We start from the raw sequence: 23426 nt of genomic DNA, 5'->3' as shown, positions 1-23426 counted from the left end.
GTTACTGTGAGGCCCTCAGTGGCCACTGAACTAACCAAGGGAGGGGGCGGACCTCTCGAAACGAACGACTCAGCCTCCAGTGGGTTACTGATTACCTGGACAGTGCCGGAGCCACTGCCGAACACCCTGCCCGCCCCAGCACGTCTCTGCCGCCTCCAGCGTCCGTCCCATGAGTACCATCCAGGCCTCTGTTCCGCCCTTCCGGGCTCTTCCTACCACTACGAGATTGTCTCCCACCCTTACCTGCCTTTCTCCGTAGCCCCGGCTCCTGACAGCCTAATTCCACCCGTCTCACCTGAGCACCACCTTTCAGAGATCACGCAGTAGCCGCCCCTGCACCGTATCAAGCCTGACCTTCTCTCGAAACCATCCAGGAGTTCCCCATCCCCGTGTGGCGTCGCAGCGCCTTCCAAAAATGTACCCACCAGCTCTGATCTGACCTGGTTCAGTTCGGTCCGGCTTCGTTCGGCTCGGATCGGCGACGCCCAAGTTGGCGGTACTTGACCGGGAAAATGGCCTGACGCCCGGATATTGGTCGGACACAAAACCGGCCAGGCATCGCTTGTCAGAGAATATGTCCAGAAACTGTCGGGAAAAGATATGTCAGTCGTTATTTAGAGAAAGCCCAGATGGCGATTGTGAAATGGCAAACGTTGTTGTCCGGGGCCTGTGTGGTGAAAAACGCTTGTGTAAAGTCCAAGCACAGCAACTCAGACAAATTGTCTCGCCTGGCCTCTGATCGTTGTCTAATCAATCAAAATGTTAATGGGTCTTGACATTTGACTTCAGAGGCCTGTTTCACTAACAAATAAAGTGTGTAATTACAAAGAAAAAACTTGAGTTTAAAAGAAATATTTACCAACATTTGAAATTTGGATTTCACGAAACCTCCGAGCATGAATTTTGAGTTTAAAATTTACCAACTTTTTTACAAGAAAAAAGTTTGTAAGAAACATCGAAATCGCAAACTTTCTGTTTCAGGAAGACAAAAAACTTGAAAGAAAACGTACTTACAAACCCGAAATTCCAGTGGCTCTTACGTTCGGAATTTTGTTACTTTTTGTGCAATGATGCAAAGCAATCAATTATTTTAAACAAATATGCTATGCTGAGTCATTATATGCTCTTTTTTACTTAGCACAATCCCTACGAACCAGCTACGAGCAATATATAAATATCGTCATGTTTTGTCATTCGCGCGCCATAATTGCATTCAACAGTCTTCTGCTGTCAAATGTTTTGCGTGTTGTTTTCTTTCAATAATAAGATATTGTAAACAATAATTTATACCATTCAGCAACAACATCATTATCTATAATTAATTCGTGCATTTTTGACATGAATACTAGACAAAATTTGATAAAAAAAGAAGCAATATCTGTAACATGTTATAGTTCTTGATTAAAAACATTTTTACTGTTTACAAGTTTATTTGCAAACTCTTTTTATCGGAGGTGCCGCTGGTGATTAAGTTAAGTGAAATCCGATTTTACATAGTTTGCAAAAATACTTATGAATTGTAAACTACAAACACTTGTAATCACGGTCATAGAATACTACTTGTAATTACAAGTTTTTAGTGAAACAGGCCTCTGGTAGATAAATGCTCTGAAGTAGTTGATCCGGTTCTTTAAAAAGCGTGACTTGTCTAGTAAAAATCCACTGATCACGTCCCAGAAAATAGCCTGTGAAGGAGCGCTCGGTTTGTCCTTGTCATATCGTCATAATTTTATTGTGCATGCGACAATACGAGTATTACGGACCTTGTGGCGTAGAATATTCTAGAAACATTCATTAGTTATTTATTAGTTCGATATTTCAAGTCACACCAGTTTGGGTGATATTTGTTAAATAATTAAAATATATTGTAAAATGATATTGAAATATGTATATCTTCAAATCATTCCGGAATCCCTCCTTCCAATGCGTTTATCCCACTTTAGGGATAATTTGGTACGGGCACCACCGCCTATTTGAAAACAGATGAGTTTGCGTGTTAGCGCCACATTAAGCTCATGCAATCATCATTTCGGGACTAGCCGTTCCCAGAGCGTCGTTTCGCCCGCGAAAATGGCGTAATACCAGCCACTCTAGCTCCGATCTCGAGAATGTTGTAATACTGGCCACTCTTGTTCCAATCTCGTTCGTACAGCATTCTCTCTGGCGGTGCTCCTCACATTAACAGTAATGGTCTGGGGAGCTGTCCAGGGTCTCGCGGACAGCCGATGGTCTGGAGGTTGCTGAGGACCTGTTAGACAGTCGATGAATGGTCTGGGAAAATGGTCTGTGCCTGCCTGACAGCCAATGATTAGCGGGGCTGTCTGAGTGTCCACTGTCCCGTCTGGGGTCTTTGTCTTAGGACAGTCGACAGTGGCCATGGGGGCTGTGGGTGGCCAAGTGGCCAAGTGTCTTTTGGGTGATGTCTAGACTGCTGGCCAATAGACCGTCAGATATAGTCGTTCGTCGTCTGCTGCCGTCAATGAAATTAAATATATCTGGGAAGTTATCGTCTCTGACATCAGCGTCCCCTCCCTGCACGGTGTCGGAGCTGAATAATCCATGCTCAGGAACCATCGGACACGGGCACCCACGCCCCATTTGGCCACTGACCAGCGTAATTAGCTGCGTGCTGGTCCCGGCCACGATTGGTGTCCATCTGAGAGCGATTGGTGCTGTAGACAAGGGCAATTACATGGCGATGTAGATGTCTCATCGCCACTTGCGCTGATGTGGGACTGTGATAGTCACATTTATTTCATTGATATCCTAGCGACCGTTGTCTGATGGTCGTTCTGGAAATGGTTATGTGTTTCCACACACTTAAGAAAGCGTCATGCGTTATAAGCTTGTTATGTCTATTGTTTGTAAACCATTAATTTCCACGTTTCTTTTCACAGTAGTCATTGCCCACTTTGATGTAAAAGACTACATTTTAGAAACAACAGGACAATCAGAGACTAATGTGTGGATCAGCACTCAGTGGAACTTGGAAACTACTTTATTTTTAGGCATTGTCCTTTCGGAATTGTCTGGGGCGGGCCGGTCTGTTCCGGTTGGCAGCGGGCCCATTTGTTATGGTCTCTGAGAGAGCCTCTGTTTTATGCTGCGTCCAAAATGGCCCGGAAACGGCTCGGGAAGTTGGCGTCGGCGAGAGATGTTTGCTCACTTGGCCTTGGTTCAGAGCTCCGGGCGGTGCTGGCTTGCGACGGTTTCCTCTAAGAGCTGAGCTATGATGGCTCGCGGCTCCCTGGCTCGGATATTCAGACGGGGCTGGCTCGCGGGTTTGCGGCTCAGATTGCTGGGTGGTGTTGACTCGCACTGGCTGACCCGGGACTGCTGATCTGAGCTCTCAAACCAACTCCTCGGCTTCGCCGTGCTCTATAACTATGCCAAAGCCAGGACACGGGGCTACTGATCTCAGCGATGTGGCCTTCAGCTGATCCCATCCGTCGCCATCGGCTCCCAACTCAGGAAGCTTTTTGGAAGCGGTCGCAATTTTCTTCCACCATATTTGCAATTATTGGCAACATCTTTTTAACAAGAAGAGACAATGTGAAGCGTGCTATTATTTAGGTGCTATCAGTTCGCTCTGTTGTTACGTGCAAATTTTTTGGGAGATCGCCGCATCTGCAGAATCCGTCTCGTGTCATTGCATGTTTGAGCCCTACAGGCCATTCCTTTAACTCGAGCTCGTTCATACGGAGCCCGTGTGTGTTTCATTTGTCCCACCTCACGCACATTTGAAGTATAGTCTGGCCCTAATTCAGAACCAGCGCCTAACCCGTTTGCGAAAACTTATATCACTGGTTGCATGCTTCCTTAGAAAAGCTCCAGATATCCATTTTATGCACCTCATTGTGCTTTGCGTGCGTAAATTCCGGACGCTTTATCTGACAGAGAAAGTGGGAATAGCTGACAACATCTGATCTGTGTATCTGGCTGTGTATCTGACGGCGAATGTGGTAGATTACCTGACACTGTATCTGACGGTTTATCTGTGTATCTTACAGCTGGATTCTGCCGACGAGCAAGCGGCCGCTATCCGGCGCGAGCTGGACGGTCGGATGCAAAAGGTGGCAGAAATGGAGCGGGTACGTTCGCGACACAGGGGTGCAGGCTATATCTATGAAGCACTGGAAATGCTCAGACTAGGAGTGGGAGGGTATAAACTGGGATAAATTTGGTCACTGATCAGGACAAGGACTGATTTGAGTGGATGTATGACGCAAGACAGGGTGATAATCAGTTAAATACCTACATACATGCTTGGTGTATCAACCGAGAAACGAAGACACTCAGCCGACTTTGGGAGACTCGTTCACTTTGTTTTCAACTTAACACACCAAATGTGTTTCAGTGCAGTTGTTTGACGTATTGAACATGGACTTTCGTTTTCCAGAATCGCCGTCTCATGCCAAAGTTTGTTTTAAAAGAAATGGAATCGCTGTACATCGAGGAGCAAAAATCAGAGATCAATAAGCTGATGGTGAATTTGGAATCTTTGCCAGTCTCTAAAGGCTCTACAGACTCAAAATACGGCCTTCAGAAGCTAAAGAAGTACAATCACAGGTGAGCTTAACCTCTCAATTCTCAATCTACGTTTCACTTGATATCCAGCTTGCTTCACAAATTAGGGGTAGCTCCTTTTCTAACGCATAGTAGGTCGAACACGCTGATGTTTCACGCTATTCACGACACTCTGAAGATGCAAACATCTACCACGTGACCCAGCGCGTAAAGCACGTCACCACCCATACCTTGCTCACATGACCTGGTGATCTAAACACTGTTGTTGCCGCGGGCTGGAACAGGCGCTAATCGCAGGACCGGCTCACTAGTTACTGTAGCTGTGGCAACGTCTCTGTGTCGAGTCTTTCACACGCACCATGGACACTTGTGCTCAGCTTTGGAAGGCTTTGAAACATTCCTGGCTACTGTATGTACAATGTACCCAAACTCGTCTCGCTTCGCTTTAAACGAAATGTTTTATACCCCAACTGTGAGTACAACGTAGGTATACATCCTGTAAGACTGAGATTTGAATAATGCTGAACTGACTCTACATAGTGATTTTAGAGTTTCGGATGTTTTCTTGGGCTAAGTTTTAAGCTGAGCTTTTAAGAGAGCTGTTCATATTATCCGCACAAGGGCTAATTTAAATTGAGCTAAGCTGGCATTTGAGTACATACGCCACCACTTCATTATCTTGCTTTCTCATTCATTGACACAATAAGTGACTACATTAGCACGATCTTTTCTTTTCCGTCGAACGTCTGACGTCACTAAGTAGGCTCACAACCTTTCTAAGTTAAATGAGGTCGTCTCGGAATAGTGTGGGAGCAGAGGCGGCTTTAATGAGCTTCACCGCTGTATCGTCACCACGCGGTGTGATGACATCACTGTTTGTGACGTCAACGCGCGGTGATCGATGACGTCACAGCGCTATTGGGCTTCTGTCGCTGGCTCCGTCACCACAGTGTACTCGGCTTCGCTCTCGTCATTGCAGCTCCAGCTTCAGGGGCGATTGGAACGGGCACTCCGGTTCCTTAGCCCAGGAAAGCTTGTTAGATGATTCAAAGCCAGTGAGCTGCTGGTTTAAGTAAGTTGCCCGGCGCGTCCGCCGCCCGCCGCCAGAACCCGTTCCTGGCGTCTGCCTCGACACTGAGTGTTCCCGATAGAGCATGAGTCCCCGGCCGGCGGCGGACAGACCCAGCCCCTGTCCTGTCCTCCCTCCCGGCGTACCGGCCGGTCGGCCCGGACTGGATCCGGCCTGGCCGCCCCTCAGTGCAGCGCCCGCAGTGTATAGACGTGCCGTGTCTCGGCCCGGCACTCTAGGCAGCACCGCTACCCAGCTTCCCCTCCCTCCCCTCCCGGCCCCCATAGTGTGGTCACGTCGTGCCGTGGTATACCGAGAGACGCTTCTTCACTGCATGCTGAGCTGCGCGTGGTGCCGGTGCCGCGACTCAGACGATCCCGTCCAGTGGCTGGTAGTCGGGGCGCCCTGAACGCAGAGCGGAATAGCCGGACCTGACGCCTGCTGTGATCAGTCTTATGGAGAGGCTTTGTGTCTAATAGCAGCCAGAAATGCATTTATTGTTGGTGTCCGTCTCAGAACTGTTAGAACTAGCAAGGAAAATGCGCTAGAGATGATATTGCCTTTCAAGATTATGTTGTTTGTTCGATCGTTGTGCGTGAATATCTAAATGGTGGGAAATAAATAGTATTAGCTAGTTAAATTAGCAGTTTAAATTAGATTTAATCTTTAATTCATTTAATGGAATAACCTTCTGTTCAAAATTCTAAAAATTGCCAAAAGTTACCAAAAACACTTGAATATATTTCGGAGGAGTTCCTTCATCGGTTCAAGTGATAAACATTTATAGCGTATGGAATAACCTTCTGTTCAAAATTCTAAAAATTGCCAAAAGTTACCAAAAACACTTGAATATATTTCGGAGGCGTTCCTTCATCGGTTCAAGTGATAAACATTTATAAAGTGAATTAATCTTTAATTCACTTTAAATCAACATTGGAAATTAATTCAAAGTAGCCCACTTTAAATTAGCAGTGAAAATTAATTACAAATACATAGGTACGGTGTTTTATGTAGAAGCGCTCTCAATTGGGCTAAATAGTCGAAGAAAATAAATATTAATTGCTTTCTATAAAGATGCCCATAACCCATCTCTTGTATCTATTTTTACTTCTATTCATACTGTCTCACTTCTTTGTATTCTATTTCTCAAAGTCCTTCCCTTCCCGCTTTTCCTTCCTACCTCCTTCTGTCCCTCCTTTCTCTCTAGCTCTCTTTGTCTCCATCCCTCTCTCTCTCTCTCTCTCTCTCTCTCTCTCTCTCTCTCTCTCTCTCTCTCCCGATGCTTCATCCATCCATGTTTTTCGAGAGCAGGCCGTTCCAGTAGCTCGGCTGCCAAGCAGTAGCCGCCTGCAAAACCATAGCTAGGCTGTACCGCCGTGCACAAAAGCGCTGCGGGTCAGTACACCACCGCAGGCATCCGCGGCTGGAGCCTTGTCGGCTGGTCTGATTTCGCTGACCGGTGCGTTCCACGGGTTTCGCGTGATCATGGTGCGCAGATCAAGGTGACTGGTGTAGCATGTCTTATTACATGTTGCGCCTTCAAATTGACGTCAGCAATCTGCTTACCAGAACAGATATGCGCGTATAAATGCTATTTCACAGAACTTTGCTATAAACGGCTATCTGAGGGATTACCTAAAGCGATAAATGTGTCACTGCCAGCTCATATGACGCAGAGACGATATATTTATCTTATATAAGAACCGATTTCATTGGCACATTGGCTATTTGCGCTAGCTGGATGCTCCCATGCTCTTCAATTCGTGCGTCAGATAGCTCTCGGTATGGCGACTTCGATGAAAAGGCGCGATATTAGCACCCACGTTCGATTCTTAGGTAGACAGTGCGCAGCAATCGATTTATTGTGGAAGGTTTCACAGCTTTTTGTGCTTGAGATTCACCAATAATGTAAATATCTACGTTTTATAAAGAACATAAGCTGTGAAATACAAGTTTCTATTCGTTCTTCAAAAATTTTCTCGCTTCTCGATTCCTGCGCCACTGCACCAAAATACTTTCCATTTTGTCTTCCAAATATGCTATGGTGATCAATGTCAACTTCAAGCGTCCACATCCAGTGTTTCTCCTTATTTTTAATTGATACCTGGGGGTTTCGTCTCATTGGGTAGCTAGTGAGTGTCCAAAAAGGTGCCGCCCGTCCAGTCTGATGGTCTGGGCTGGCTGGCTCGTCAGCGGTGGCCATTTCCCGGCGGATCTATAGCTGTCGAGGGGCGACGCTCGATGACTCGGAAATATCGACGATCCGGATCACATCTTGCTGTTACCGGCCGCCGACGGCAGAACTGGCAGCCGCATCTGACAGGGAACACGGGTGGATAGTCAAGGGGCTGTCGGAAGGGCGGGGGCGGGAGGGCGACGGTGAGAGAAACCGCTGACCAGTGATATTGTGTGGGAATAAGCGGTGTTGTTTTATCACTGCTGTATTGGTATAGTAGATCTTTTATATTGTTGTTTACTTTAGTGACACAACGACTGGCTGACTGTCGTCTTCTTATGTGGCCGCCTTTTGGTGATGGTTCTTGGTGGCCAGGCCCTTTGAGGTAACTCTCTATCGTCAGAGGTAATCTTATCTTGCGTTGTTAAGATGATAGTTTTTTTCTTTTCTTTTTTGGGGGGTGGGAAGTCTCGAGGCATATTTGTTGTAAAAGGAGAGGGCTTTTTGTAAGCTATTGTCCGACATTTCTTTTTCAATCCAGAATGCTACGTCAATTGTCTGATACTGTTAACACTGCTATAATTCTATTGGCTATATTTCTTTTTGCGCCATTGATGTTTTCTCACAAAACTGGCCCCAAATCACACTACATATTGCTTTCCCTAGACACTCGCTACTGTCAATCTGCGGCGTTGTCTGGCGGCCTTAGGCTTCCTCTGGCTACCCACACTGACTCTGCGGTCTCGGGCTGCCGGCTCTCGGTACCCCGGCCCGGCGGCTGTCTGTCCGGCGGGGTCCACCTGTCCCGCCGCCCGCCCGTGCCCGCTCTAACCGTGCGGCGCCGCTCGGCCGGCCGGCCGGCTGCCTCGCCACGTGCCCTTCGCAGAGTGGTGACGGCACGCCGGAAAGCCACGCGCCACGTGCAGCGCGGCGTGTTCTCATGTCTGCTGCAGTGCTGCGGGCCGCGACACGTCGATCTGCTCTCCGTGCTGGCCTATTGCCAGCGTTTCTGCCCCTGCTGGAGGCGACTGCTGTGCGCTACGTAGCTACATTGCGGGCCGGGGCTGCATGGCGTCCTCCTGCTCTGTCGCTCCCTCCGCCCTCTGTCTCTCTCTCCCGCTCTCTGACTGTCGCCCCTTCTCTCTCAGTGGCTCTAGCTGTTGCCGTCTTCACCCGCCGTCTCTGCAGCCGCCGGGCATGCTCTCTTTTTGTCGGTCGGCTGTTCGGCTGGCCGGCCGGTCGGTCGGTCGGTCGGTCGGTCGGTCGGTCGGTCGGTCGGTCGGTCGGACGGACGGACGGACGGACGGACGGACGGACGGACGGCTGGCTGGTCGGCCGGTTGATCGGTTGATCGGCCGGTCGGTCATTCGATTGGTCGGCTGACCTGCTGCTGGTCGGTCGGTCGGTTAGTCGGTCGGACAACCGGTCAACCGGCCGGTCAGTTGGTCGGTCGGCGGCTCAAAGTTAGAAGCGCAGGTGCGGGAGACACGGGCGGCGGGACACGAGCAGAGGGCCACCACCGTCACACAGACAGACAGACAGACAGACACCGGGACACCGGAAAGGCACAGTTGATGGACAGTGCCGCATGGCTCTGTGGGGGTGAAGTGCATGTCGGAACAGACGTGAAGTGCCGTTGTGGATCGGTGACGGAGTTCTGAGCTCCATGTGGTGTGAATATTACCACCACTGCGACTAGTGGTGGAACTGTTCGAGGAACTCGGGTACAGGAGTGGATGGGGAGTTTTGGGAGTGATTTTGGGTATTGTGGGGAAATGCTGCATAATATCAAGCATTGATCCTTGTCTTGTATGTAGATAATCCTTGAATACTTATCAAATCAGTCAAATCACGTTTTACGACATTTTTACGCTGAATAGGACGCGCCAGTTATTGAAGGCACCAGCCTGTCCCCCGACTAATTTACGACCTTGGCTTTCGTATTGTTGTTGTATCTAGTCGTGTCAGTCCTTGCTTCACCGGCCTAGAAACGGTCGCGCGGTTTTTGCACGCTAATGCAAACAAATGTGCCCAGCGTCCGTTGCGTGTTAAGTAGTTGATTAATGGCCCGGTAGAGTCAGTAAGCTACGCGCCTACGTGATAGTGCGAATTTAATTTCCATTGCGTTGCATTTGTATGATGATGACATTAATTGCGTTTCAGGATATTAAATTACTTTCTTTTTAATTAATTCTCTTACTAATTTTTATGTTGCTGATTCGTGTAACTTCGTGGCAGTTTATCTCTCCGGCAGAGTATTGATTTGAACGCCCTTGTGACTATAAATAACCCTTACCATTTTGTTGATAGTTACCTACCAGACCTAAGTGATGGCCTCGGGCAATAATAATCAAATTGTTTGTCGAACATGTAACAATGCCACATTAAATATTGAGTGCGTCTTTTTTTCCTAGTGCTATCCAGTTCTTGTTTGTTTTTAACAGTTTTATCGCGCCCAAAACAGAGCTTTTATTTGTGTTGCAATAACAAGCCGATGAAAAACTGGGTAGCGAAAACAGCACGGAAAAACATCAGTAGATCACGCGAGGTGTTGGCCACTTGGCGCGCCCGTTTGACTGCCGTGACCGTGTCATTATTCATACGGGCGCTGAGGATAACGATCGGCCATGTAAAAACCATGTGGCGGCCAGGGCGGAGCGCCGCGCGCCATCGATCACCGATCGGTGGCCGCCACCGGCCGCGCCGGCCGCGCCGCCCCTCTGACCTGCCTCTGTGTCCCCGCAGCCGGCGGCGTAGCTCAGTGCTAAGGCAGGTATTCTCGGCGGGGCCCCTGAGCACGCCGCGCGCACCGCCCGAGCACGTCCGCGCCCCACACCGACTCGGCTGTCCCGTCCGGCCGCTCACAGCCCCGCGCACAGCCGCCGCTCCGCGCCGCTGGGACCCAGCACGCCCGCTCCCAGCACAGCTCCGTATACACTACACAGCACAGATCCAGCACACAACACAGACTGAGCACACAAAACAGCTCCGCATGCATCACATGCCCACTTTCGCAGCACATTCCTGCATAAAAAAGCACTGCCAACATAGTTCCTCTGATAGCCAGCTTCGAGACTCTGTGCCTCCGGTTCCTGGTTTCTATTCTCCCCCAGACCTCTCTCGTTCCCTCTGCTGACGCTCGATAGCCTCCTCCGAGGTCCCGAACCATCTCCCTGTCGCCGCTCCCATCCTAAAGTCTCCCGGCGCCCACCGGGCCATCTCAGCCGCTCTGCGGTCTCTGCGGCTGTCGTTCGGCCCGGTGGAGGCCGTCTCAGCCGACACCTGTCGATGCTACGATGGCCACGGCCCCCATTGATCGTCGGCCAGCGCGGCGGAGGCGGTCGCCGGCCGTGTCAGGGCGTGCCATACTGGCAGTGTCATACAGGCAGTGTCATACAGGCAGTGTCATACTGGCAGTTTCATACCGGTGGACCGGCTGTATGACACAGGTGATGCTTGCGTCTCAATGCCGGATGACTCTGTCGGGCTGGCTGTGTAACACCGGTCGTGTGACACCAGCCGTCTGACACTAGCTGGCCATGTGGCAGTCGCGAGCCGACCTGGTCACGGGACGGTAACACAGCATAGAGCCTTCGATGTCATCCTTTGAAATTTAACGCATCGCACTTCCTGTCTGGAGGTATCCCGTAGAACAGAGAGACGTCCTCTGTTCCTCTTCCAGTTATTTTATCCTAACTTCATAACTAACTCAAAAGCAAGCAATTTTACTAAATGTGCACACACATTATAACTTGGTCATACCTCAAGCCCGTTTGAAGAACTGTGCGCTAACACTGCCTACATGTCAGTTTATATACTTCTAACCACAATTCATCCATCCAACGATTCGTCTCAGACATCTGACATGTCCAAAAGCTCGTTTCCCAGCACATAAAGCATCTTGTTGAGCTAGTTCCTTCGTGCGGCACGTTACAACGTATCTGCGTCCTAGACATCTGGCTGAATTGCATTCCTGGCACGTGCTCAAGCTCCCTGGCGCCCCTAAGTCTCATCCTTCACAGCCTGGCACACAGCACGGAACACCAGTTCCCGGACCCCGTTGGCATGCCTTTTGCGCGCGCTGAAGACCGCGCTGACGATTGCTATAATATTGCCTCGCTCCCTCCGCTTCATATCTCGTCCTTCGGAGCTGCAATGTCGGCATGGTGGAATGTCAGAGCGTCGGAATGGTTATCTGAACATAACAACCTGCCTACGCATCTGCCTGGAGCTGTAAAATACCGAAGCATTTGGCAGCGAGCCTCGTATATGTATTATGTACATGCATATTTCGCAGCTGGACGTCCTATAAACACGAGACACAAACAAGAGTCGTTCGTACGTTCCATTGACAACGGTCTAGCTAGGAATGCTTCTTTCGCATCCCTTGCACGCTGACTTTCTCTTTCTTCCTATCAATGCAATATTCTTATATCAGTTCATTTTTTATAAAAAGCCAACAAAATCCTCATCTGACATCAACGGTTCCTTTTTATTCGCATTTTCTGAGCCACTCCGCCTCGACTAAGGGCGATAACCGACCTGAGGAAGTGTTCTACGGTGGTCATAAATTAATTAGAATATCCATTTCTACTCTTATTACCTTTCTGAAATCACCAGATGATAATAAATTGACCAAATATAGCACAGTTGGTCTGCTACGTTCCTGTAAAGTGCGAGCTGGCTCACTGCTTCCAAATGCGGCAGCTGAAATTCACCAGTGTTGCCTGCTCAGTACTCACTCTTCTCTGGCCCGATGTGCCTTGTGTCGGCTTACGCCCCAAAATGCCCGCGAGTGTGTCTGAATGTTTAGTTTTGTTGGAATCGCATGGTTGCATGTTCTGAATGTGCTGAACATGGCTGGGCAGAGCGCAGTCGAGCGCGCTTTAGGGTTATGGCCAACCACTTATGCGCACGGCGTAGCCCGAACACCACTGTAAATGGCACAATTGCTTTGACTGCTCGAACGTGAGTTTCCATATAATTCATTTTAACATTAGTCAATAGAGAGAATTACATAGTACGTCTACCGGTCTTGTGCGTACGTGTGTGTCGTTAAAGACATAAACGGCTGGTCGCTCGAGGTAGCTGGCCGGACCGCGCGCTGATTTTGGCCAATAGCTGTCCTTTGCCGGCCGAGTGTTGTCAGTAGCGTCAGACTGAGCTGTCACGGTGTGCTGCCAGTAGCCTCAGAAGTCTGTCAGTCAGTCCAGAGAGTGTGCGTTTGCCGCTGGCTGCGGTCGCCGTGCTGTTTCCTCTGCATGCCCCCGGCCACCCGCGCCCGTCGACCCCATCAATGACCGTCCGGTCTGATCTGATTCGTCAGGTCACAGGCTTCCATTTCTAGGGCGGAGGGCGACAGTCTCGACGCGGACACGACGCTTTCCAAGATGGACGTGGTGCTTTCATTTACTCTGGAGGTATGTAGATAATGCAGAGACGACAAAGATGAGTCTTATCTCGCGGGCCTATACTTTGTTCGTTCGGTATGCATCATCAGTCATCTCACTATCACAGCTTCTCATAAGGTTGTTTCAAAAATGGTTTCCTGTCTCAAACTTTTGCTTAAAAATGTACGAAGTCTGATTTACCCTGATGCAGCTTGTGTTTTTATCTGTATATTTTGCATCCTTCTTTTCGTAGCCTATTTTAGCCTGTAGTCTACATACACCCACCAGCTAACAAAGTGACCTCTGTTTGGCCCCGTGACCCGCCGCTCACGGTGCCCGTCTGTGCAGGTAGTGGTAATGGAGGTGCGTGGCCTCAAGTCGCTGGCTGCCAGCAAGATCGTCTACTGTACCATGGAGGTAGAGGGTGGCGAGAAGCTGCAGACCGACCAGGCGGAGGCTTCCAAACCCATGTCAGTATCCATCGGCAAACAGTCTTCCACGGGCGGGGAGGCAGTCAGTTGTCTAGATTCATGGGACGGTATTCAGCGAGGTGACAGTTACTGCCAGTTGGCAGTCTGAGTAGTCGATTGTGTTGACAGTCAGGGCCTCATAATGAACGTCGGGTGACACTGTAGGCTCAGTAGTTACCGTTACGTCGGCGTTAAACACCGAACGTAGGTGGTATGAATTACCAATCACGTTCGAAGTCCAGTCGATCTGGCGTTAGCGCTGTCTCACGGCAACAGTTAGCTGAACCATCAATCGCGGTCTGAAAAGCCATGTAATGGAGAGTCGGAGACCGTATGTGCAAATACAAATACAAATACAAATACAAATACAAATACAAGCTCAGTCACCCACTGACGCGCTTTCTGCCGCCAGGTGGGACACCCAGGGCGACTTCACCACCACCCACCCGCTGCCCGCCGTCAAGGTGAAGCTCTACACCGAGGCGGCCGGCATGCTCTCCCTCGACGACAAGGAGTTGGGCAAGGTGGTGCTGCACCCCACGCCCTTCACGTCCAAGGTAAGGCCACAGCAGCTGCAAGGCTGAGGTGGTCATACCCTCGCTGAATCAGTATGCCGTGCTCGCAACCTGGGGTTGCTGTGTGCTCATTTCGGCATTTTCCAAGCTGCTCCAAACACTCACACGTTTCATTGTCGACGTAAGTGCATTACACCGTGGCTCAACATTGTCAGAATTAAATTTGGAAACAGCACCGCTCTCCGAGGGTAGCGTATGAACAAAGGCACTGATATTGTTCGGTAATTCATAGGCATTGACGGTTTACCGTTTGGTAGTGAATCCTGCTCCTGTTAACTAACTTAACCTGTGAAAGACGCGAAAAAAAAAAACACCGTTCCGTGCTTCTATCCTCAGGATACTGAAATCCCTCTCCTCCACGCCGCAACCCCCCTCCGGGCTGGACAGGCAACTTTATCTCATGCGGGCTGCTCCCTTGGAGCGGCACCGCTGCTCCCGAGGGAGCGCACCCCGTAGCCGGGTGCAGTGAGTGCCTTGGGGCTGGGTGGCCTGTCCTCTGGACGGGCTCAGCCCCGGCGACTCACTAGGGTGCCTGCCCAGACCAATGTCTCCCCCTATATCCTATCATCCTCCCGGCTCTGAAATGGTCTCATTGGACCGAAAGGGCCTAACCCAACAAAACAAAAAAAAAAACTGGGAAAAGGTAGCTCCTACAAATGCTTGAAGTGGCGAAATTAAGAATTTCGCCTAACTTATATTGCACCATGCGAACATCAAGGTGTCGAAATGTCTCCTCAGATCCGAGTGGCCTCCGTATTGCAACAGAGTGCCCATCTCCCCGCGTGGGTTTGATTGCAGTCTGAAGTCTCGGAAAACGGTGGACGTGGGCCTAGGTGTTGACCAATGTACACACACGTTTCATTCCTGGGACATGACTCTATATATCTTCAAAGGGCTGCAAATGAGACGGGGATCAAAGGCTCCGCCAAAGATGCTATCACATATCAGACGGACACACTTCGCAGACCCTTCAATCTGTTGATATAGCTCTAAGTCGCAAATGTTAACAACAACCCCCTTTCATCTTGTATGCACCTAACAATAAATTATCATTCTTAGTCCTCGCTGTTATGGTCGGCATTTCTAGTTTGTGGTCGGGATCGTGCCGTGGGATTGACGTCGTTCCTCCCACAGTCATATATTTACGTATGTTGTTGACGTTCTGAATGACCTCACGCTCCGAGCCGGTGCTTCGAGATGTCTCTGTGGGCAGCCGTGTTCACTCTGAGTGCCGGAGTCAGGTCGAGCACGGGATGAGTCTCAGCAGAAACGGTTACATCCGTAGCGCAAACGAGTTTGAAAGTCGGGCACGGGCATACGGTAAAGGCGAATCCTACTTGACTCTGCTTGGAGCTACTCATCGTTTTTTTTATATTTATTGATCTTATTTAATTCTCATTAATTTTTGTGTTTTTCTTTTTCAGATGCCGGAGTGGCACAAAATGACGGTGCCGAAGAATGGGCAGGATCAGGACCTGAAGATCAAGATCGCGTGTCGAATGGACAAACCGCTCAACATGAAACATGGAGGGTGAGTACCTACTGTGCACGATCAAGTCCTTTTGTCTCCCCGTTTGGGCCATGCCCTAGGCACCGCCCGTGTCAGATCCAGTAGCCGATAACGCACCAAACCGCAGTCTCACGCCGTACAGCGCTCTGGTGCTCCTTTTTCTCGAGGTAAAGCACCCTCCATTTAGCCCCTCGCTCCGCCAATTTGTCTTCTGTCGGCTGGCCAGCGAAAACAATTTTGTTACAGCCGTGTAACATATTGGACGGTGCTTTTGAACGGGCTAAACACATTGGTACCTTTTCGTTCCATTGCATCGTCTCGATCCCATCTAGGTGACAAAATGGATCTGTCGCCGCAAATGATATCCAGGGATGTTAAAGCAACTAAGATGCAATCGTCTTTGCTAGTTTATTTACACTTTTCTTTTTCAACTATGGCCAGTGTTCTTTTGAAGCTACTTAACCCGCGCCCTGGTGGGGGGGCTATTTTTTGCCCCCCCCCCTCCAGACTTTTCGATATATCTCCAGAACCGCTGCGCCGATCGTCACCAAACTTTCAGTACCTTCCCGGACATCAATTTTACACATTGTGAGCAAACTTTTTTCCAAAGGCTATGATAGGTTGGCCGGAAATGACGTCAGAGTGACGTCATGTTCTGCCGTTTTCGACCCAAAAAAGGGTTTCGCGGGAAGAGCTGTCAGGCCTATAGCTTTGCAAATACAGAAAAATGATAAAGACATAAAAGCTGTAGAATTGACAGGGCTACAAAACTGCTATCTCAGATTTTTGAAATTTTTGGATTTCGACCCCAAAAAATTAAAAAATATATTTTTTGCATATTATAGCCTAAAAATCCAAAAAGTTTTTTTGAATTTCGCAAAAACCGGAACATATGTGATAGTTCTTACCGCCTTCTATCCACATACCAAATTTAAGATTGATACCTCTTTTTATGGCTAAATTATAGCGAAAAAAACTGCTCAAAATTGATGACGTCAAATTTTAACTCAATTTTTAGCAATTCTAGGCCCTGTAGCGCAAAACAAAGACCACCATCAGACTCCGCGTGACGAGCTGCATCGAATCAATACCCATTTTTTGCAAAACTATCAACTTAAAAATTTTACTTTTTGACCTGACCTTGACCTGACCTTCACCAGAAAGTGACTTAAGCCGTACCTGATAGTCTTATAACCAACACCATTGAGTTGGAAATGAAAACTTGGCCATAAAACATGCATCGCACAACCTTAGTACCTAAAGTTAGGTTCATGTGACCTGACCTGTGACCCTTGGTGACCTGACCTGTGACCTGACCTGGTATTGTCAGTGACCTCTTATAGCAACATATGTACTTGGCAACTGACGCCCTATCGCTGATTCTTGACAAAATGCGTTTTCTTCGGTGTTATAGCGCATTCCCTAGAAGACCCGTGAACGGTGAAACATTTCATCTTTGACCTGACCTGTGACGTCATCGGTGACCCCGAGGTCAATGAAATTTGGTTTCCTTTGAATAATTTGACAGGGCTATCGAAAGCCGTTTGAATTTTGCGGATCCGTCTAGTAGTTTCGGAGATACGGGGGGGGGGGGCAAAAAATAGCCCCCCACCAGGTCGCGTTATAAACAGACCCCACCAGGGCGCGGGTTAATTGTGGACCCTTTAGTTTCATTCTTTAATTAGTGAATGGGATGGATAGCGTCGATTTGCTAACATAAGATTTGAGAGTTGCGTGTATTTGTTGATCTTCTCATTACATTTTATCTTTTGTTTTGTTTTTCTTGTTGTGGGTATGTATTTTTCATAGATAAAATTAAAATTTTATGAGTACGCATTGTGTCTAAGCGATGCTATTGTAATATCAATAAATGCAAAGATTCAACTTACTTAGCAATCTTGCAGGCAGCCTTTGCCCAGAGCAAATATGAGCCCATAGAAGTTGGTGCTGGGTAAACTTCAGTCCCGACATGACTGCCGCTATAACAGCACACATACATCAGGCTTCCTGAGCGGTTACGTACTCACATGTCGGGTCCAGCACAGCCTACCCTGTGCTGAATCTGTCTCGAGGCTTAGTGCGGTGTTGGACAGATGCTATGCTAGCCGGCTCTGAAGCCGTAGTCCATGCCCGCTGACGCGGTAACACTTGCACGTGGGCGGGGCTGTCTGCTGCTTTTAGGAAATGATCCACGGCCGCAGCCTTTTATGTGCGGTAACTTTGGAAGTAAGACAAGTTTATAGTAAGACAGGAAACAGTTTCGCCCGTCAGCCGTGGGTCAGGAAGTACCGTCTCCCGGTGGAAAGCCGTACGATGTCTGGTGGATCTGTCCCATTCTCCTGCTGTACCTAAGGCCCTCTGTCTTTGTCGCACTCCTGGTCACTGACTAAACGGCGCCGCTCCGACGCCAGCTGAGCCCGCCGCCTCGCTCGCACCGCCCTCAGTAGGCGCTGCCGCTGGCATTTCCAGCACCTTGCAGCCCGGGCAACTTTCAATTCCCGGACTGTTACCGGTGCAAAGGTCACCGGTCACGAGGCGGCGGGCGGGCGGGCGTCGCGGCGGGGCTCGATGGGTAGACCAGCGCTGCGGACAACACTTAGCGGGTGTGGCGGCGGAGCGGGCCTGTCGTGACGACGGTCATCAGTTGGTGCGGCGCCGCTCAGTGTCGACAGGGACGGCGGGTCTCGTGGTGCTCCTCCTGCCGACCTACCCACGAGCTCACTGTCTGCACCGCCCCCGCACCCACCGCCCGACTGTTTCTGCCGCCCACACAGCCTCCGTTATAAGGCTACTCATCTCCCCTCGCTCTGTCCTCTCAGTCGCTGCCTGCCGTCCCACCGTCTTCTCCCCATCCCTCCCACATACCATGCTTCTCTTCCATGCAAACCACCATCAACCGACTAACCACATGCCAATCACACCAATCTCAGTACCAATCGTGCGTGGCATGTCAGTACTGCGTCGGCCTGCCTCTGACGCTGCCGAGTAGCCGAGCATACCGCGCCGGGCTAGGCATACTGTGCGGCGCGGGCGAGCCGGCCGGGCCTGAACCCATTATGGTGGCGGCGGGTGGCGGCCGGCAGGCGATGATAAGGCGCCGAGACGCCCGGAAAATTGGACGCCATCAGGACTCATGCAGAACGAGCTGTCACAGCCGCCGGGCGGTGCATATGATTAACATTTGAGAACAGGTCGGGCGCGCCAGCGCTGCCCACCGCCGCGCCGCCGAGATTGCGTGGAAAATGTCAGACGCCATGCATGAAACATGACATCCTTGTAGCATAGGTTGTCTTGCGACATGTTCATCAGCATTTATCAACTCCGCTGCATAGTACATAAAGGCTACATGCAGTTTATCTGTCACCAAAGCAGATTAATTTTGAAAAGCTGTCTATTTTTACTCGAACTATTTGTCCACGTGCTGGGGTCAGCGACAGACGCATTTATGTTTAATGACCATACCGATGCGGTCGAGTTGAAATAGCTGAAACGATCGCGGAAAATAGATTGCTTGCCTGAGCCAGCATCATTTACTTTTACATTCGCCTTCAGGAGTTTGTGATTAAATGGACAGAAATAGCCTTGACAGATAAAGTAACTGTTAACTTCTACAAGCATCGTAATGTAATCTGCTCATTAATAAACTAGCATAGTTACAATCAAGTTGTTCTGAAAAGCACAGAAATAGACTGCACTCAGTTCCGTCGAGTGCGGGCTTCACCACTCAAGACAGACGAGACTTTCTTCATTGACCATGCCAACACTCCTGCTGTTGCCCCCTCCCCATCTGACCGTTTTAACTATTCACCGATTCTGTCGTCGGCAGTTACCTCTACTGTCTGGGCAAGACGTGCTGGAAGAAGTGGAAGCGGCGCTACTTTGTGCTGGTGCAGGTGTCGCAGTACACGTTCGCCATGTGCACCTACCGGGAGAAGAAGTCGGAGCCCACCGAAATGATGCAGCTGGACGGCTACACGGTCGACTACATGGAGCCAGCCAGCGGTATGTTCGAACGGATGGGAGGGAATTTACGCCGCGTCTGTGTGTTGACCTGGATAATAAATATTTAGTAAAATTTTTAATGACAGCATGAACGTCATGCCACCCTTGTTTTTACTCTGCTCTGGCATAAAACATGAACCAAGCAGGATATTTTTATCGCAGAAAAAAACGATAACATTAAATACGCTTTTGTCAAACATCAAGGAACTGAAAATGGACAATGCAATCCCAGTTAAAGTAAATTTGTATCGTGGCCCCTGACATCGATCTAAAGGGAAGACATGAGCTTCTTAACAGCACGCGGTTATGCACAAACGGCACGAGAGATGTTCGTATCTAAAGGTTATGGGAGGCCTCCCTCCAGACGCCATATCGGTGTCACGGTCCGCCAGAAGCTCAACTCAGGTACGAAAATGGCTTCTCGCGCAGTGATATAAATAGTTCCGTTCTGAAACCACTTCGGGACAGAGCACGGGCCGATGTGTTCGGTCATATTTCTCATTTTGTGGCGTGGCGTTCAGATATGATGGATTCTTTTGTTCACCTCAAAGACAGCCGCCGCGCTGGGGCCAGGCACCGCTGGCTGCGGCCGTCGTTTGTAAATCATCGTGCCTGATTTACCGAGACTCCCGTCAGCCAGTGAGGGAGTTAGGGTGGCGCCTCAATACCCCGGTGCCAGCCGGAGGTCCTCGCCCAACGATGGAACTGACGTGGCCCGCGAAACACTTGACCCTTCTCACATCGGCCATATTTTGAACCGGCGGTAAAATGGCGTACTACTACTATACTCGTAATGTTATATATTTCTAGAAAATGAATTAAACCATCGGTAAAAAAAAAGAAGGCATAAGCAGGATGAAGGGATTGGGAATGACGTGCCATGCCTGCATGCACCAACCGCCGAAAGGATGTATGTGTGTATTAATCAAGATGGCACTAACCTTCACAAGCCATTGTTACAACCGAACGATTTTATGTCAGCTGCTTTGCGTTGTACAACTATGAACTTGAGCGACCATGTTTTATTTCATGAGCAGGAATCGTAATATGTATTGATGGTCTAAGTTTTTGTTTTTGTTTGTTTTTTTTTCTACATGCATCAACTGACCTGTCTTTTTCTCCTTTTCAGCTCAACTCATGGTTGGAATGGGTAAGCAATTGAAACCTTTCATCTTTTATCCAATGACTTGCCCGTCTAGTCAGCCTAATGCATATTCTAGTATATTCTACACTTATTTGAATTGGCTTGATTGAACTACTGACCTGCCCTGACCTCACCTGCCCCGATCTGACCTGAACCACAGACCTGGAGGGCGGACGGTTCTTCTTCAACGCCGTGCGCGAGGGTGACGGCATTCTTTTCGCGTGTGAGGACGAGAACGAGTGTCACCTGTGGGTGATGGCCATGTACCGCGCCACCGGCCAGAGCCACAAGCCCACGCCGCCCGTCATGTCGCAGGGAAAGAACACGACGCTCTCCAAACTGCAGGGAGGTGAGGAACGCGACTATTTGTAAACTACAGGGAGGTGAGGAATGCGATTCTGTTAACCGCTGGAGGGAAAGAGCACAACACGCTCCAAACTGCAAGGATCCATCCATCAGACATTGGATTTTCTGATGTCCAGGGCGCTAAGGAACACGGCTCCTTCATCATGATGTCAGGAAACGGGCTTCTCAAGCAGAAATAATTTATAAACGGGTACTCTTTCGTTAAGATTGGTCATACTTACTCAAATACAGTTTCGATGAATTATTCTAAATAAGATGCCTTTCTACTCGAGAGCGCATACAGGCCTGACCAGCAGTCTGTATCAACTCAGCTCAATGCTGCGCGGCTGTGCGACTTTCTGTAGTTTGTCGGGTGACCTTTCGGTGCGCCGCCGGTCGCTGCCGCACTACCGGGTCCGTTCACTCCCCCCTCCCGTCCCTTCCCTCCCTCCCCTCCCCTCCCATCCACCCCCACCAATGATCGTCGGCGCACGACCCGGCAACAGCGGCAGCTTCTGCCCCCGTCACCCGTCCCCATCGCGTCCCATCAGTCAGTGACAGTATGCTTGCCCTCATTCCCTTCCCGTGATGAGGCGCTGTTTGGCAATCTCATGAGCAATCTCGCTTTCTGACCAGTTGATCATGCTGGTGAGTGGTGATACGACCCCTCCCTCTCACTGCTTAGATAGATGGTTCCTCTGCCAACGCGAGACATAACCTCCCAGCTACTGACATCGAATAGTGGACACATGCTCTCCTCCTTGCAACTCCTGTCGATGCTGTGATAATTCTTATTATCGTTGCTATAAGACGCTTCCTTATAGACGCTTCCTCCTTTTCCCAGCGATTACTTCCCCTGCCCCCTCCTACCACTGCTGACACCTTCTTCCCGCACCATCCGCAGATGCTGACCGGGCGCGGAAGCACGGCATGGACGAGTTCATATCGGCCGACCCGTGCAAGTTCGACCACGCCTCGCTGTTTCAGTTCCTCCAGGCGCTCACTCTGGACCACCGGCTCAACGAGCCCATCGCCTCGCTGGTGAGTTCGGGTGTACATACGTGGAGATGTGAGGTGTCGGTGGGGTTGGGTAGAGTTGAGTAGTGATGCCGGCTTGGGATATCAAGCTCAAAAGAAATTCGAGGATGAAGTCTCACTTGAAGTTCGTCTTCCTGTCTGTGCTGGTAGAATCCATCGCAACGGCTTCTATTCCCATATGCTGGGTCTTGCGGGCTGCATGTAATTGCCTCTCGATCTGTCCTTGTGTTTGTGTTCGTACTTTCGACCGCGTATTTGCGTGGTTAGCGGTGCTGATAATGCTTTGGTAATGGTTTGTCTGTATGCAGCGCTGCCACTACTGACCGTGTGTCTCCGTGCCTCCCAGGGCTGGCTGAGTCCGGGCCAGGTGTTTGTGATGGACGAGTACTGCGCCCGGTACGGCGTGCGCACCTGCTTCCGCCACCTGGCGTTCCTGCGCGACCTGCTGGCGCACAGCGAGAAGGGCACCATGATCGACCCCATGCTGATCCACTGCAGCTTCTCCTTCTGCGCCAGCCACGTGCACGGTAACAGGTGAGTGACCGCCGCTCCCCTCCGTCCGTCCCGGGCGCCGCGGTGCAGACCGCCGCGGCCGCGCCCGCCGCTGTCACCTCCGTGTACCCTGTCCCGACGTGTCATCGCCCGGCCGGCGACCTCGACTTGGTGCGCCGGCCGGCCGGCCCCGCAGGCGGGCCTGGCCACTCGCTGTCCGTCCCGCTGCTGCGCTGGCTGGCCCTTCAGTTGCCGTATTTTCTTAATTTTTTTTTCGTTTTTTTATGTGTGGGAATTGATTTACCTTTGAACAACAATTTCGAGCAATTCTTTGTGCGTCAGATAATTATGTTTGCTGTTTGCTTGTTTTTTTATTGATCCTTATTCCTTTGTTTATTAACATGTGTTGCCAGTTTGTCGCAAAGTTGGTAATAGTATTTTGATATTTTTGCTATAATCTCTAATTGGCGGACGATTCCAACAATAGGATAATAACTTTTATTGTCGAAAATCTAGAAAAGTATCTAAATCGGGAATTCTTCCAGAATATCAGGGAGTGTTTCACATTGCCAGCATTGTTGGTAAAATGTTTCTATCATACACATTTTTGTACCATAGAACGCATGACAGGGCATGATGAGAAATCGTTTAGTTTACTGATTTTGAACAACAAATAATAGTGGTATTC

At 49.7% G+C, this 23426-nt stretch overlaps 1 protein-coding gene across 28 annotated transcripts in view; it reads left to right on the top strand.

The window, feature by feature from the left end:
* LOC122387930 (calcium-dependent secretion activator-like) overlaps nt 1-23426 on the top strand; it is an 85492-nt gene that overhangs the window by 33263 nt on the left and 28803 nt on the right. For 16 of the 28 annotated variants that reach the window (XM_043378607.1, XM_043378606.1, XM_043378604.1 and 13 more), the window contains exons 8-19: nt 4011-4091; nt 4400-4569; nt 8659-8805; nt 13099-13192; nt 13511-13632; nt 14045-14189; nt 15632-15738; nt 19544-19719; nt 20849-20869; nt 21024-21212; nt 22113-22249; nt 22593-22780. In XM_043378607.1, the coding sequence (XP_043234542.1) occupies nt 4011-4091; nt 4400-4569; nt 8659-8805; nt 13099-13192; nt 13511-13632; nt 14045-14189; nt 15632-15738; nt 19544-19719; nt 20849-20869; nt 21024-21212; nt 22113-22249; nt 22593-22780 (1577 nt within the window). Of the gene's footprint in view, nt 1-4010; nt 4092-4399; nt 4570-5506; nt 5600-8658; nt 8806-10517; nt 10542-13098; nt 13193-13510; nt 13633-14044; nt 14190-15631; nt 15739-19543; nt 19720-20848; nt 20870-21023; nt 21213-22112; nt 22250-22592; nt 22781-23426 lie in introns of all 28 variants that reach the window. The other 12 variants (XM_043378615.1, XM_043378610.1, XM_043378621.1 and 9 more) reach the window with 7 other exon arrangements.

The sequence above is a fragment of the Amphibalanus amphitrite genome, unplaced genomic scaffold, assembly GCF_019059575.1.
Source record: "Amphibalanus amphitrite isolate SeventyFive unplaced genomic scaffold, NRLGWU_Aamphi_draft 000303F_arrow, whole genome shotgun sequence".
Lineage (NCBI taxonomy): Eukaryota > Metazoa > Arthropoda > Thecostraca > Balanomorpha > Balanidae > Amphibalanus > Amphibalanus amphitrite.
Note: the sequence above shows the minus strand (reverse complement) of the source record. Positions and strands in the feature narration are given on the sequence as shown.